The sequence below is a fragment of the Lissotriton vulgaris genome, chromosome 6, assembly GCF_964263255.1.
Source record: "Lissotriton vulgaris chromosome 6, aLisVul1.2, whole genome shotgun sequence".
NCBI lineage: Eukaryota > Metazoa > Chordata > Amphibia > Caudata > Salamandridae > Lissotriton > Lissotriton vulgaris.
Window position 1 is genome coordinate 1,799,630,007 of NC_141694.1, and position 17,457 is coordinate 1,799,647,463.

Genomic DNA, 17,457 nt, shown 5'->3' on the forward strand with positions numbered 1-17,457 from the left:
AATATGCTAATCAGACTTGACTTCATTTTGTGGTTTTCTGCTAATTTCATCAATTTAAAAAAAAATATTTAATCCTTCAGAATTGCACTGTGTTTTCTGCAAATGTTGTTAGATAAGGAAGTCTCTTTTGTTTTTGTGGACTTTTTTATGTCAGCTGTGCGACAACGCAATACTACAATGTTTTAATATTTATGTGTGTATTTGTTAGATTGTAATTTATATGACTATATATTTATAAATGAATAATTGATTGATTGATACTTAAAGGAGTAGGGGCCTTTTTGGAATTGGGGAAATCTCCCAAAGGTAAAGGACCGCCCCTTGAATCAAATGAATAAGTTATTGTACAAACCTTGGTATTTTATAATATCTAATATTTATTACATGGTAAACTTAAATAAATCATGTCAATAAAAGGTGTTACCATAATAGTGAATAGCTCAATATATAAAATATATGCTCCAAACTTTGTTTAGTACATATCATTAGCCAATTCGTTTAGAACTCCATATTTGCTTTGGAGCATCATAATATATGTGTTGCCGAGGTATGTAATACCCCCCACATATCTGCTCACCATGGGTTCTCATTTAAGTTTTGGAAAAGGCAGCATGCCTCCCAGCAACTGGTTTGTTGTTCTGCCCCTCCTTAATTGGGAAAGTGTATATACCTTTAGCTTCTTGATTTATCTTTGGAGCAGACGGGAACCTACTCGTTCGAAACCCCTAAAAACAAGAGGCCTAATTTACAACAAAATGATACAGCGCGGCATCGCCAGCCATTTTGCTGCACCAAGCTTTGTTATTTTAAAGTACAGGGATGCATCATATTTACAACAATATGACGCATCCCAGTGCTTTCTCCTGCGCTGGCAGTCAGTTGGCTGCCATGCGCCAACTCAGGCACCCTTGCACCACAGTGCATTGTTTTTGTGCGGGAAAGGGCATCTTCCTGCAAAAAAACAATAATTTACCGTGTTTTCCTCTTTCTATGCATACTCCAGAATGCAGGCCACATAGACAGAGGAAAAATCGAGATAAATAAAAGTATATCTCCTTGTTATGCCTCTTACACATTCCCTGGGGAGGTGTAGGATTCTGACGCATTCCCAGGTTTCCAGAAGCAAAACAAAACAGAAGATGGGTGGACATTTTGTACATGCCCAAAACATGTGTTCAAGCAAGAAACTAGCATTTCTTTTAAGGTCTGATGCACTTACATTAAGGTTACACACTTAGGGCTAGATCTACGACCACGAGAATTAGCAACTCGCAGAGTTCGAGTCGCTAAGTGGATTGTACAACCAATTCTGGCTCTCAATTCTGGCTCTCAATTGAGTTGCATTGCTATTACCGGGCTCGCATTTAGCGAGTCTGTATGTGTTTGCAAATTGAGAATGGGTCGCAAATTAATTACAAGTGTGTCACATATTGACTGCGAGAGGGTACCAATTTGTGACTGTGGCTTTAAAAAGTGCCCGATCACTTCCTGGAACAGCAAAAGGACCCCAAACCAGGAAGTTGTGTCCATTGTGATTCCCACATAGTAGTAGGAGTGCACAGTGGAGCCAGGAGCAAACTCCAGACTGCATCCAGGTACCAAGCAAGCCCTGCAATGGCCTGCCAGCAGAGAGAGAGAGAAGGGTACAAAGGAGCGCAAGGGCAAAATCAAGTTTTCAGAAAGAGATTTGGAGATTTCCACAGATGGTTTCTGCAACAATCATGAACAGCTGTTTTGCCGGGCCTCGCAGAATTTGGCAGAAGAAAAACGCAAGTTCTGGTGGGAGATGCAGCAACAGATTAATGCCCTGACAGTTGCAGATAGGTCCTTCGATGACCTCAAGAAAAGGGTCACGACCTGCGCTCTTGTGCCAAGGCAAGGATAGAAGCACGGCTAGGCCAGGCCCAAGGGTTAGGAGCGGACCATCTAATGCTCCCCCTCTCATCTGTGGAGCCACAACAGAACCCTGGACAAGATACAGAGGCCGTGTGTGCCTCAGGGACCGTCCTCACCTCTGCAACCACCTCTTGTAAGTGCAAAATACCTATAATTCAAACATACCGGCCAGGACCCAGCAGTCCACAGACATGTAATATAGAGACCCCTACACAATCTATTTCAGGCACCAAAAGTCACAGCTGTTGCATCATGGGATATGTAATCAGGTACGCAAACAGTGGAGTAACACTCTGACATGAGCTGAAAAACCTGGTCCAACCACTGAGCTAGTGTCTCACACGTGCATTTTCTTTTTTGCAAGTACCACATAGATTCACCTGTGCCAGTCCAGGACACACAAGAGGAAGCATGGGAAGGGCAGGACCGTGACCTGATGGAGGCAGAGCTGGATGTCCAGGCAGAGTGGCAGCTAGGTACATCAGATATCCAGGGCAACACATTCCAGCAAACAACAGCACCAGCAACAACTCTAGTCACTAGGGTTCGGCAACTATGTCCAAAGCAGAGCTTGCAGAGGCGGCAACGGGCAAAGCCTTATGCCCACTTCCAGGCAGGCATGGGTGACCAGTCAGAGGCCAGTGGCATTGAGCAGACAGTGCTTCAAATTCAGAGGCTGTAAGAGAGTTCAGGGTTATCAACAGCGAGCTGGCCCAGGGATTCACAAACATATACCTCCAAATGGGAGAAATACAGGCACTGATAGATGCCTAGTTAAATGCCCTGACTGGGGTGATGGGACAAGTCTGCACTGAGCTGGCAGATGATAGAAGGCAGCAGAGGCACAATGAGAGGAGCAGGGCAAGCAGGAGGGGGGCATTGACCTGGGCGATTCGTAGCCTGGCCCACGCAACCACCCTCAACTGGCCCTGCAGGTGGAAATGGGCCACTATAGTGGAGATATGGCCAGCGGTCTGGAGAATTTAACCCCTGCACTTGAGGCCATACAGACCTATCAGTGTCCTGATAGTGAGGTATCCAGCCACAGCAGCCTCTCCACTACGGAGACACACATGCTGCATAAGAGCAGCAGCAGGCAAACCACATCCCTACAGGGTAAAACCCAACAAGTAACCAGAAGAGGCAGAAAGTGACTGGACATTGCATTTGTACCATGCTATTGCCCCCCTGGGCCATTGTTGGCGGTGGAGTAACTACCCTTTGTCAAACTGCTTTTGATTATTTTGGTTCACTGACAATATTGATGTACAAAATAGTTGTTAATACTCTAGATGAAAAAATATAGAAAGCAAAAATATCGACTCCTTACACCTAAACAGGTAAGTACAAAAGTATTGAAAACCAAAGATCGATGCAAAAATATAGTTGTACAAAATATCGTTTTTTAAATATATATAAATAAAATAATAAATATTAAATATGTTAAATAATAAAATAATTATGACAAAATAAAGTAGATTTAATACACATTTTAACGAACATAACAAATAAACATCATTTAAAAAGTTAAACACACACACATAATAATTAATATATATAGTGACTGTAAAACAATGAATAAACTATTAATGTAAATATATTTTATCATTTTAAAATTATATAAAAATGTACATACATTGTTTGTTTAGACGATCCAAGTAATGACGCTCTCTTAGGCTATTCCAATAACAAAGGATTTCTTACTAGTTACTCGTTTCGGGGAACACTGTCCCCTTGCTCACAGACTGGGTATTGGTTAACACCACCACATATATAGTACATCAACATGAACAAGGGACTACACGCTTAACCACAAGGAGGAATTTCCACAGTAAACACGGCATCCATTTTGAAGTGGGTGAGTCGCAGTTTGTCTATATGCCACTTGGATTAATAAGCTTTCATATTATTACCTCATAATATTATTTGCATAGACAAGTTATACATATATTCTTGGTGCATGTTACGTATACTTGATGTGATACAACATATATTTGTTGTATTTTCTGGACTCATCCAGATGTCCTATCGGAAATTCTGTGGTAATGTTACATCTATCGGAAGGGCAGAAAGTGTTTTCGATCTAGTGGCGTATTCATACTTTGCTCTTCCCCTATTATACATTAGTTACTGTATATTGCATGATAGATAGAGCAACATCAGGTGAACATGATATAACACAGTGTTGTATGGGTTAGGAATTCTTATATATGTACAGATTTTATACATGATACATGATCTCCATAGCTGATTAATATACTTAAAGAAATAGTGCTCTGTATAAGGTTTGGCTGTTTTATCGGGTAATATGGTATAAAAGTTTTTTGATATACACATTTCTAGCGCCACAGTGGCTTATGAACCGAGACAGTGGACTCATGTCCTTCCTAAGAGGAGCCCATATCCTACAGAGAAGCTCCCAAGGTAGATTACTACTCTAGATCTGAGTTGCTAAAAGTCCTCTGGCCTGATGTTCCACATGTACAAGGGTGTACTAAGGTGGGTGGTGTACCCGTCACCAACAGATGGATCTATGAAATCCTCTCACTAACCGTGTCTTATGTGCAAAAGCCGGAACAATTAGATTACAGTGAAATTGTGCAAAAAGAATGGCAAAGATGAAAAAGTGAAGTATAGTCTTGTCTTTTAATGTGCCAAGTGCCGGTTTCTCTTTCTCTTGAAGAAAAGGGTAGGTGACCTCAACGGCTTCGTACAGGTATAGGTAGGTCCCTTCCTTTCCTCTTGTGAAAAAAGATAAAAGAGAGAATGTAAGGTTAAAACTAGACACCTGAACATAGTCAGTGTTCACTATAAAACAGGCTAGGCTGTAAAGATACAGTATATTTCCGTAATAGTCTAAGTTACAGTTGTGACTAAAGGTTAATGGTTGGAGACTGAAGCGTGTTGGTGGTGTCCCCTACTCATCCTGTAAATGTATGATAATTTCCTCATCTTCATAATGGCCCCATGGGTTCCTTGTCTGTAAACCAATTATCCAACCCTTTCCAGTAGTGATTGTGTTGTTGTTAATTGCTTTCGTCTGTTGTCATTCTCCTTGCTGGATGTCCACAACCTCTGTAGCCGTAGTGTTGTCAAAGTATGAGACTTAGGGCCTGAATAAGATGTCGGGCGGACGTGACCCTAAAAGAGATGGGGACCGCCCGACATAGAATATGACTCTTTACATCGCAGATTTTACTCTGCGATACATTCACAACGCGGTTGCTACAATGACCACGTTGTCACAACGAACTGCCATTACAACTCAAGTCTTTACAACGACTTGCACTAGATGGTGTGCTGGACTTAGGAATAGTATGATTTACTATTCCAACTCCAGTCTATGCAATACTAGGGAAAGTGTTGGAATAGTAAATCAATCAATCAAAACTACTTTGTCAGTCAAAACCATTTTATTTGGTTAGTAAAAACTATAAAAGTACCACAATACGTAAAACACATACAGTACACAATAAAAACACATACAATACACATTAAAATATCATAATCGAATCATCAATAATATGGTGATTTGAGAAAATAATGGAGGGAATAAGACAAAGTTCATGACGTTGCATAACAATCTTGGCTGCAGTTAAAACCATTAAAACAGTACATCATTGCAATAAAAATAATTTAGCAATAAAAAGGCAGGTATTAAAAGAGTAATAACATGGACTTTACAAATACTCTGATGCTAACATAGGGTGCCGAATTTTCCTAAGTCTCACAGCTGCAACAAGAAAGGTTGCATTGTTAAAAATCTACCATTGATCCTTAAGCATTTGTAAATACAGTAAAGCGGGTTTAACCTGGATAAAACCTTTCCCTTTTAAAATTAGGACTAAGAACCTCCTGCGGATAGTGGCGGATAGCGCTATAGTGGTCACAAAACATAATAAAATGCAGCGTATCCTGTATAGAAAAATGATCACAGGTACAAGCACCTGAATCACACGTGTTGCTCCAGCCTTGCATATTACCCAGTGTGTTGCTTGAGGAGGGACCTGGTGTTGGTACATAAATTACGTGCATGCCACTTGCACGAAGGAGACACTCGTTATGCAAAGAGTTCAGCAGTTAAGTGGTAATTGAGGGGATACATTGCCAGTCTGACAAACCTGCCAAACAGTGATTTGGATCATGACAACATGAAGAGCGAGGATTACGAAATTGGCGCTCTCAGGCATGGAAGACATCTAACGGCAAGTAAGCTGCTGATGAAAGGACTGCAAACTGAGCCTCTTCATTTAGTGACCCTTCAATTGTTGCATTCATTTTCCGGAGCACAATCTGTTGAGATATTTCCACACTGGTGGAGTGATTAAACAATTCAAACAATACCACGGAGCTCAGAGGGAATACGGAAAGGGTCGCCCTCCACTCAAAATCTATAAGACAACTAAAGAACCAATCCAATGGCGTACGAATACATCAGTGACTCAAAAGAAGGGGGGGTCCAAATATCCTGCTCCCAACTACTCTCTTATACACGTTATAAGGAGGTAATGCACTGTACTCCGCCCACGTTAAAAAACCTGTTCTCCCGGACAACACTACAGAGCACCAACAAATAGTGAGCCGAAAACGAAGTTGGTCACACAAGTCCACACCTAATGTTGAACTACACTCTTAATAGAGGAAAAATGTGCGAGAAGCAAATGACCCCTCACGGAAACACCACCATCGGGGTAGCTGGTATGCAATTTCCAGACAGGCCCCTGTCTCATCATCGGTAGTCACTTGCTTCTCAAAAGAAATAAGAAGAAAGAAAAGAGGTGTCCAAAACAAACAACATAAAATGTGACAAATAGTGAAGCGCAGAAAGATCTGCTGGTGACAAACACACACAAATATATAACTGAGTGCCTAAAAACACACAGCACACCAGTCCCTTAACCAACTTTATTCATAGGGAGGTGATAGTGTGCTGTTTATATTAAAAAGGCTGGTAGCGAGTCATGCATACCATTACCTACTGCCAGTGCCGACATGTTTCACTGCTATATTGCGTTAAGCAGTTTCATCAGGGCTGCACTCAAATGCTGCCACTTCACTTTTTGGACACTAGTTCTGTAACGCACAGGAGACAGCCAAGTTAGTCATACCTGCCGCTCCGGTATCAACAAGGTCACAGGGTACTTCAAAAGTAAGTATGTCCCTTTTTCCTTAGTAACAAGTTTTTTTGTTGTGACGAACCCAGGAATTCTCTATCAGCAAAGTCTAAGAAGAAACAAATGATTAGTGGATTTTCTTGAGGGTTTTGTGATCTCTACTGCACTCAAAATCACCCTTTAAAATTGCATGTTTTCCCTGAATGTCGTTCAACTGAAGTCTCTTTGACTGGAGAACTCTGGCGTCTTTGAAAATGTTACATCCCAAATGTACATCTTATAGACTTGACAGACTCGCTAACTTTGGAAATTGAGTCAGTGCTATTACCAAAGAAGTCTATGCTGGTATATCAGGTCTATCTGATCTATGATCATGCTTCGGCAGTGAGTATTGAATATATTGTGGACCCCTAGCAGTGTCAACCAGGTGGGTGAATGATCTCAGAAGGAAATCTGAAACAAAAATGTATCCGGACAGTTACCTAGCAACCATACAGTAATAAATGTAAGATGAAGCATTGTGGACAGAGGAGTAAAACAACTATATATTAGATATATTAAATTATGCATATCTAATATCTCAATATTACCCAACCCGATGTGTAAAGAGTGTTCTTTGAATGACTTTACCTATCTAATGCCAAGTCCATAGGGTGTTAAAATACCCCTCCTAGGTGTGACTACCAGCACCATGTTGTAAACAACGGCCACAAATGTGTGTCCAAGTTACCGAATCGCTATTAAGAACTCGCAAGATTGAATGTAGGTAGGAATCTCAAAAATATTTGCGATTCCTTAATATTTCTTGATTGCCGATCGCAAATTGAGATTCGTAATCAAGGAATACCATCCCATTCATTCCTATAGGCCAAAAGGCCTATAGGAATTCCTTATTTTGCGAGTAGGTTTAATCATACCTACATTGCTCAAAGCAAAATTGCGATTGCAAAGGCTGAAAGTCTGCGAATTGCAGCGTTTGCGGTCGCTATTTCGCTTTCTACACCTGGCCCTTAGTGAAAAAACAGGAACCTGCAAGACTGAGATAAAAGAACAGGGAGTGTCTGGTAGTGAATTAAAGAGACATGACATGAATTCTTTATAGAGAAAATACTGTTACTCACTACAGCTTTTACTAGACAAGCCTATTGACATTGTTTGTTTCCAGCACCTTCACACATTTTATCTTTGTACTAAACTCCTGCTAAATAAGAAAAAGCATCTTTATCCCTGCTTCTCCTTTCTGGTGGTTCTTTGTGATGGCTGCGGCTCCTAGTTGGTCGCAAATTGTGACCTACCTCATTATTTTCATGCAGCAGGTCGGATTGTGATCACACTAGGGATCACTATTTTATATATACTTATTTTGTACATTAGGAATTGCGATTTTCTAATTAAAAAACAATTGCAATTAGTAATTCGCAATCCCTAAATTTTGCACATCTGGCCATTAGCGATGTGTGCTCTTATTGCTAGCCATGGAGTGTGTAGAATACAGCCAGTTTTTATTATTTCTGGGGCCTTCCAGATTTCATTAGTCCAGTAGACATGCTTTTGTCACTAAAGGAGAAAATTGGCTGTCATTAATGCAGAGTTTTAAATTCTGTTGCTATGGAGGTTGAAATGCTCTGGTTATAACAGTCATCTGGCCTAACCAGTCCAACAGTTAAATCACATGACTTATAAAGAGTGCAGGCTAAAGCCCAACAGCCTCCTAGGGCTCTCAGACAGAACTGACCTAACTCCTTGGAAATATTCTCATCACAACCCTGCCTTGCAGGCTCTGAACCAATCGCACACCTGAGCGGCCTGTCACTCAGACCAGACTCTGCTCACAGACACTGTCTCCAGGATCCCTAGTTGACACACTGTGGTACTGCCCAATCATCCAAAACAGAAAACATGGTCAGCTCAACTGTAAAGTGACAAAGAACTTTAAAAAGTTTCACAGATAACAAATATCTGTGCTTCACCATTAGCACCGGATTATTACTATTACAGATAGGTTGCCAAGAATATAAGTGTATTCAAATGATGCAGAAATGTAAATATTGTAGCATCGTCTGCTGAACCAGAAGGATCTCTCTTGATAATATACCTTATAAAATAAAAACATTTTTTTACAATGATTTTGTTTTTCTGTTGCAGGATGAAAGGCATATTTGTAGCAGCTCTTGTCCATGCTGTGTGTTTCATCAGCGCTGCTACTGGAAGCACATGTAAGGCTTCAATGAACTTGACATTTTGTGTAAACACTTCAGTGTGTGGCCTTATTTTGCTTTCAACATTAACAATTGGAAATGTAGTGATTATGTATAAATGTGGTATTTCTATAGCACATCCCTAGCCAAAGACAGTGACTGGTTTGTGGAGGTTAATGCATGGTGATGTAGTGTTCTGTAAAATTGTGTGTCTTCAAACCTGAATATGGGCAGGCCCGATGGATACGGGGATGTTGTATCAGATCGTAAGTGCACAGATGACAAAGGCCTTCTCCCTTTTTTCATTTTTGCACTTAGTCTGCAGTCTAATACTGCCCTTGCTGTGGGGAGAATGAAATAAATATTGATACAAAAATATATTTTTACCTAAATGAATATATTTTTACTTTTAAGTAATGTTTATTGTTAATTATTAGTATTTAAGTGGTGAATAATTTTGTAAATTGAATAATACATTGCTGTTTTAAATATTTTGGTGTGTTTTGTGATTTTTTTTGTACATTGTATTTTTCTACACTTGAATTCATAATTTATATTTTAGTAGCGGTTATTTGATTTGTATGGGAATAAAGCAGGAGGTAATTTACCTTTTAAAATTAAGTATTTACCTGGCAATTAATTATTTATAGTTTCAATTGATAATTTGTTATGTAATATATTTGTTGTATACTATTTAATTGCTGATTTACTGATATTTGTATTTAATTCTAAGGGACTTATTCCGATGTCAGTGGGCCCGCCACGGAAAGGCTGTTGGTAGCGGGCCCACCGACATCTACAGAAGTGATCCGACCGCTGGATTATGATCTCACGATCGGACCAATACGCACACTTAATACAACCCTCTTCTACACCTTGGGAACCTGCCTACTGGTATTGTTTTCCATACCTTGGACAAGGAAGGTGGGCACTACATTCCTAGATGTGGCCCTGGATTTATCTAAGAAATGTATAGCACTGATGTGGAAATCTGGGGTGGGACCAGTGGCTTTAACTTGGTGAAGGATGTCACGATTTAGAGCTAGAGCGGAAGAGAGAGCCCTGATTAGGGATGATGTGATAGGGTGTGACACCGCCCAATTGTGGCATTGTGGTTGGAAGTGCTAGAGTTCTGGGAACACCCAGTGGAGGATTCTGGCTAAGATACAGAGAGACACACCACGCCAGCCATCACTGGGGAAACATATGAGGAGGATGGCACACAATTGAAGTGTTGAGGAAAATGTGCCTCATTCTATGGTTGCAAAACTGTGGGACACAGGAGGTTGTGCCCCCTCCACCTCATATACCCCCACTGTTCAGTTATTCTTAGGTAACGTAACAGTAGTGTCTCCTTCCCTCCCCTCCTGAGCTCCCCAGTGACCTCATACTTTCACTTTTTGGAGCACCCTGATATATCCACATCAGATTGGTGGGCTGACCCCTGAGACAGTTTGGTTTGCCTTTTTTTGTGTTTCATGAATTTAAATGTATTGGCCTCTGCAAATTCCCTTGATGATACCTTTGAATGTCAGCATGAGTAAACATAGGACCTGTAGCAGACAGTCAAAACATCGCTGGATCCAACCGATAGACAAGGTTGGCTAAATCATATGAAAGCATATAAAGGGAAGAATGTCAGGAGAAGTGTTATACGATACCCAGAAAATCAGAACTTTTGACACTGAGTGAAGATTGTCACCTTATTACTTATTTTTCTTCGTATGCAGAAAAGAATCCTGACCATCATACCTGCATAGGTATCAAATGTTTGAACCTTCCTGTACATGCCGCATATATGCCCAGAGTGCCTAATTGTTTTCAAAATACAGAGGTTTTAAAAATACCTTCTTCATTCACTGTCATTATGTGTGAGACATAAAGGACAATTGTTTCTTATTCATCATTTTCCTCAGTACCTGAGCAGATCATAGCTCAACAGATGTTGCAAAATACAGACACAGTAACAGGTAAGTCATCTGTGTAGCTTTTGGTGGGTGCAAAAGAAGATTCTTCATTCAAGTTCACCCACGGGGAAGTGCAACAGAATTATTACGTCTAAGAACATTCAGTTCCTCCTCAGTGTAGTGTGGCTGGTTAAAACCAGCCCGACCACCTCCACAAGTATATTCAGTTCTTAGATCAATTTGCAAATGTTAATGTACTCTCCAAATGCTGTGATTATATGTGCCTCAGCATATGTGCTAACCCTAAATGATATTTAGACATGTTACCATACCTTAATACTTTGCTCATACACTGGAAGCAATGTATTCTCAGTTGACATTCATCGGTTGCTCATGGCATGAAATGTGACCATATCCAGGAGCCATAGTGTCCTCTTCTTCTAATAGGAGTGCCAGCAAGAACAGATGCTTCAGGTTCAGCACTTCTGTAAGTGGCCAGAGGAGCATTAGCTCTTCCTTTGTTGCTACTCAAATTTCCAACAGTCACTTGGCATATGGTACCCTTCCTTGTACAAGGTACAGAGAATCCAAGACAATGCCTCCACAGTGCAGTGACCTTGCTCAGGGCTATATCTATGGTATAAAAAATGTGATGGGAAGGATGCTTGAATTAATCTCAGTCACTGGTAATTACTCGGACCCCATCCAAGTCCATCTTTTTGTGCCCACAATGACACCTCTGATTTGTCCCAGCAATATGCAAATCAGTCTTGATCCTGATCCAGTAGGAGCAGTCCACCTCGAGCTACCAAGCCTGGTCCCCTCTGAACCGAAAGCAAACCAAGACAGGTTCCACCCTAACTGGAGCTGGTCAGTTGGGTGCAGCTTGGTTCCAGTGGCAAAGTAGCACGTGGCCTGCATCTAGGCATGGACTTGAACGTTGTAATAATATCGTGGATGAGAAACTTAATCATGCATTACTAGGAACTTACTAGGAACTTACTCCGTACTTTGCTTTCAAAGTGATAACAATTATTTCTCAGATTCACCACAGATGAAATCTGTAATAGCCAGTTGTCTAGAGATATCTTCATTGCATATTTCCAGTTTTCAAGAAGGATGGGGTTGGGTCTTATCAAAGGGTTTACTAGCGAACTTTTAAAAAAATGGTTTATATCTTTTGTAGCTGAGAAAATTTAGGATGGTGATGTGCTTATTTTGTGGAGGGAGCAAAGGGGAAGCCAATCAATTTGGTGTATGGATCAATCAATTAGATCCACATTTTCAACTCATGCATTACATGCTCAGACAAGATATTTCCTTGTCAGACCTTCCCACCAAAGGAAAGAAAGGCCAACTGATTAATGTAATGTATGTTAAACCAAAAGACCAGAAATTACAACTCTTTTTGATAGCGATCAGGATTTAAATTAACGCCACTTGTAAGCAGGTGTTGAAAAGCAGAAATGCTTTATTTCTCCTATCTTTTGCCACTTTGCATGTTTGCTGCACTGTACAGCATACATCCACAGTGGGAAAAGTTTTACATTTATTCAATGCACAGTGTTTTGTTCTTGAAGGGTATTCTTCATATACAAAACCTATGCTAGACTCAAGTGAACACCTTTGCACTATGATGCAAACATGTGGGCTTGGTGCTTAGTAGCGAAAGTCTATGCAAGCACTAAGGGAGAGCAGGATAGTGCTATATCTCTTTGGACATGGTGCTTTCATGCTCTCTCCCTGTGACCAGTTGACCAGAAGTTTGTAAGTCCGGACCTACATTTCCAGCCCCCGTTCAACATTCACTACTTTATTGACAATACTAGACTCCCCCCTCCTAGGAGGTTGATAACTCCCTCATATGCAGCAGTGCAGACAGAAGAACCAAACTGTTACATCTGCTAAAATAACATGGTCTGCAGAATTAGGCCCACCCCTTACTGACGACCTTAGGAAATAATGCTGTGCCCAAACAGCTGCTCTCTCTCCTAGGCATAGACACAGACTAATACATGTTACATTTTTACAGAGTATCATACCCCAAGGCGCTCTACAGGTTAGGACTAAGAGACAACTCAAATTGTGCAAGACGTGGGGCCCGAAGGTTGATAAATTCTGGCACAAAACAGTAGAAGAGGTAGTTGCCACGACAGATCTCTTTGTTACTGTGACTCTGTTGACAGCTCCACTAGGGCATGTACAAGAGATTCTAGTGGAATCAATCAAATTCACCGGCATGATGTTACTTCTGGCAAAGAAAAGGGTTGATATCCACTGGTGCCGGGGACCCCCTCTGAGGACTAAAGCTTCGCTATGTGATGAGACCTGTTGCAATGAACAATCAGATGCTTAATGGGAGATGATGCACCGTAATCTAGACCCAAAGACATCTGGGGTTCACTGAGAGCATATGTCCTTCAATAACCAGCAGAGGAGCCGCCTGCTGCAGTAGAAACAGTCTCAATGGACAATGATCTATGAATGTAATATTATTTAGGGTTGCCTAATGTCTATAGGCTTGATTAAATTCTGTGCAATAACAATCTATAATGTCCCCTGTTACATTTTTGGGTACATCGGGAATATACAAATTGTATGACCTATGGATTCATTCAGCATCTTATCCTTAAATTGATGTATTTAAGATGGTCTTATCCAAAACCATTTACTCTGTAGCTGGTTACAAAAGTCATAGATAATAAATAAAAATAAAAAAGTGGTAGTGCTGCACACATTGTGGCACATGCTACCTCTGCAGCCGCCCCAGATTGAACTTAGTTCTGGACCTGCTCAGCTTATTCGAGGACCTTTTATCAAACATCATTTGCTCTGGGAATACATGTCAAAAATGTTGTTGCTTCCTAGCAAACCCATCTTAAAAGGAGGCCTTCACACTTGGCCCACATTACTTGTGTATGGACCCTTGAAGTGAGCTTCTGCACAGGTCTTGTGGGAGCTTGACCTTAACTATAGGCGTCTTATGTCTCACTCTTGCCATAGTATGCAGGTGGGTTGATTGCAAATCTATTTATATTGTAAAAGTATTAACTACGTTAGCCTGCAAATAACCCAAAACAGCTTTCCTATTACAGACTGTTTTCTCCACTCACAAATTCACAGTGTGACAGAAGAAATTGTGGGCATGAATACTTTTTGAAAACATGGTATATGCTGCTCCTGATCATAATATCACTTAACATTTACTCTTTTTTAGTGGAAAATGTCGCCTTAGGTGGTCGCGCTACCATGTCAAGTCAGCTCCCTGACACAAACATTGGTCACCTTGGACAAGCCATCAACGCCATTGATGGGAACCTGAATTCAAACTACTATCAAGCATCCTGCAGTCATACAGATCGTGAGCAGTCCCCTTGGTGGAGAGTTGATTTATTATCATCGTATAAAATTGAGTATGTGACCATCACTAATACAAACACTGCTCCAGAAAGGATGATTGGCGCTGAACTCCTCATTGGCGACTCCCTGGCAAATAATGGGAATTCTAATCCCAGGTAAAGTATATATGTCAGCTATACCTTTCCTTAAAACTTGCTACATTTTGAAGTATCAGAATATGTACGACTGCTGTATCTGGTGATATAGTAGACTGCTTCCACATATCAGGCTACAAGGTCTTACATTTGAATATCTGAATAAAAATACATCTGAACACGGTGTGCTTTTGAATAAATGCTGGATATTGTTGAAAGCAGAGAATACGAACTATCTGCCCTCTAGATTCACCAATAAAAATGATTCCAATAAAAGAAGCACCGAAACCACCACGTTCAAAGCTTCTTCTAAGAGCTTCATCGAAAACACAGCAGAATCATCCTCCTAGTCCACCCCCAAGACGACCTCCAACAAAACCCCCAAAACTACCACAGCTGCCTCCTACACGTATACTAGACTGGGAACCGTGCAGCCAAGTGTTCTTGATACTCTAAGCAACAGTGAGAAATTTTGCTTTCTGGTTTTGTTTAACTGCATAGGTTTGAGTGGAATTTCTACTATGTACTCTTACCAATAAGCCCCCTTCAACAAATACGGACTTCATGCACAGAGGTTACAAACTTAATGCCATGTGCTCTTGTCTTAGGTCATGCTTCCTAATTCACTTATCATAGTCCTAGCCATGTTTCAAAGTGGGTCCAAGTAGCTGCCCACGCCTTGTAAAAAAAGCAATGAGAAATAAATAAACAATAGAAATAGCTTCAGATCAGTTTAATTGGTTTGCTTTATGGTACCTCCCTGAAAGATGAGCTTGAAATTTCCGTTGAAGATGATTATGTTTATAAACAACAGGTGTTGACTTTTTGCCAATAGAAGAGTTGACTATAATGTCGCATATCCTGTAATTGTCCCCAATACATATATGAACTACAATTGTTCTATTTAGAAGGAAGCAGCCCAGATGAGGAGTTTGAGCTGGCATTTATGCACAGATACCTGATATAGCCCAGTGCAGTCATTATCACCATTTACACCATAAGTCTTATGGCACCCAACTTCCACTGCAAGTGTGAAAAAATGCCCCTTCTTGCGTGACCACCCCCATTTTTGTTGGATTTTAGACTCTGCACACTGGGCAGTGCCCAGTGTATGTGCTCTGACCCATAACAAATGAGGACATTTGCTAACCCCTGAGTGGCTTATTTAACTTACTCAAATGGCCTTGGTATATGGTGCATAAGAGAGGGTGCATGGTTATTAAAAGTGGCAAATATAGAAAATGTTTGTTTCCATGTCCCTAGAGAAACAGAGCCCTAAAGCTATTTTCACTGTGTCAGACCTAGCTGTCCTATGTAGAAAATCAGAGTAGAGATTAAAATACTAATACTGTATCTCGCCAATGGGACCAGCTAGAACAAAATAAAACCATTAGTTTTAATAGCTGTTAAAAATCTAATTCAATGGTGAAGATTGATGTTTGCTTAATATTACAAAAAATTATTTTTCGAAATTTTAGAAAGTTTTCTTTTACCTGCCTGAACTTTTGGAAGGGTAATTAGTATTAGCTTTCACCAACTCCCTGCCTATTCTGAGCCCGAAAAGAGGTGTGAAAATGGTGTGAAATTCCACCCAGAAGATCAATAAGCTGACCTGAATGGGCAGAGATGACTCCTATAAGCTCAATAGAATTTTCAGGGTGTGGGCCTTGCCCTTCCTGTTGACACCAAAATGTCAGCTCTTGGATGACAGCTCTGTCTGAAGAACATGTAAAAGTTGTGCACCCTTCAAGGAGAGCAAGAATGATGCCAGAACAATTCTTGTGTATACCCTGTCTGGTTGCTAAAGGACCATGTTTTGTCCTACTAGACATCAGCCTCTGGGTTTGTTGTGGGGACAGTGACTGCTTCAAACTAAATCTTAGAGTTATATGTGGGAGGACACTAGGATTACCATAGTACACTCCCCATTTGAACCCGCAGCCTCAGAGCCCTTGTTTTGTGTGGCCGAAGACCTTCACTATTTTAGATTTACCCTTACACATAGATTTTTGGGTCTGTCTGTATTACAGAAAATAGGATCCACTGCAAACGTATTACAGCCAGTACTAAGCACCTTTACTTCATGGTCAGAGATAAACTATGTCTGTTGAAGGGAGTCCCCAACTCACAGGCCGGGGAAGTCTACAAAATTGGACCCTCATTCGGCCTTCCTTAAAACACTGATAGACTTGTAGAAGAAGTGTGGCTCACTGGTTAGAGCAGGCAGACCCTGAAGCAGAGGTCAGACCCGGGACCAGGGTTCAATTCCCGACGCGGCAGGGTCTTGAGCTCAAATGTCCACGAACTCGATAATTCTCGCTTCGTTGCCTGACCTAATCATGGGTTCACACTCTGCAACTCTGGGCATTAAGCTTGCTTAATCTCCACAACGGCCCCCCGCGGCGGGATGCCTGGCTTTCACTTTGGGGATGCCCTGTAGGGGCTATCTCACAGGGAAAAGCCAGGACGGGTTCCCAAGGCAAGCGCTTAGAGACCCCTGGGTGATAAGCGCTATATAAATCCAATATACATTACAATACAATACAATATAATACAATACTTGCAAAGGCAGACTGAACTTGCTGCACTTGGCATTTATGACCTGATAGAAAGACCTGAGAAGATCCGACCCCCTCCCGCTGTAGTGCACATCCCTATGAAGAATCCCAGCAGACCAGTGACAACTGGAGCTGAACTGAACTTTGCAGGTGCCCCCTGCCTTACACTGTGATAGTCTTTAGGACTTGTGGTCCTGGGGTCCTTGGAAGTGTGGCCCTGCCATTGTTTGAGCACATAATGGAACTTTGGGACCTTTTTCAAAACTTTTATTCTAGAGCTCCATAACTTC

General features: G+C 41.0%; 1 protein-coding gene across 1 annotated transcript in view; it reads left to right on the forward strand.

The window, feature by feature from the left end:
* The first annotated feature begins 9,156 nt into the window (after positions 1 to 9,156).
* Positions 9,157 to 17,457, forward strand: part of LOC147709524 (fucolectin-like) — a 32,637-nt gene continuing 24,336 nt past the window's right edge. The window contains exons 1-2 of the mRNA XM_086925506.1: positions 9,157 to 9,226; positions 14,333 to 14,630. Coding sequence (XP_086781632.1) covers positions 9,157 to 9,226; positions 14,333 to 14,630 — 368 coding nt within the window. The remainder of the gene's footprint in view (positions 9,227 to 14,332; positions 14,631 to 17,457) is intronic.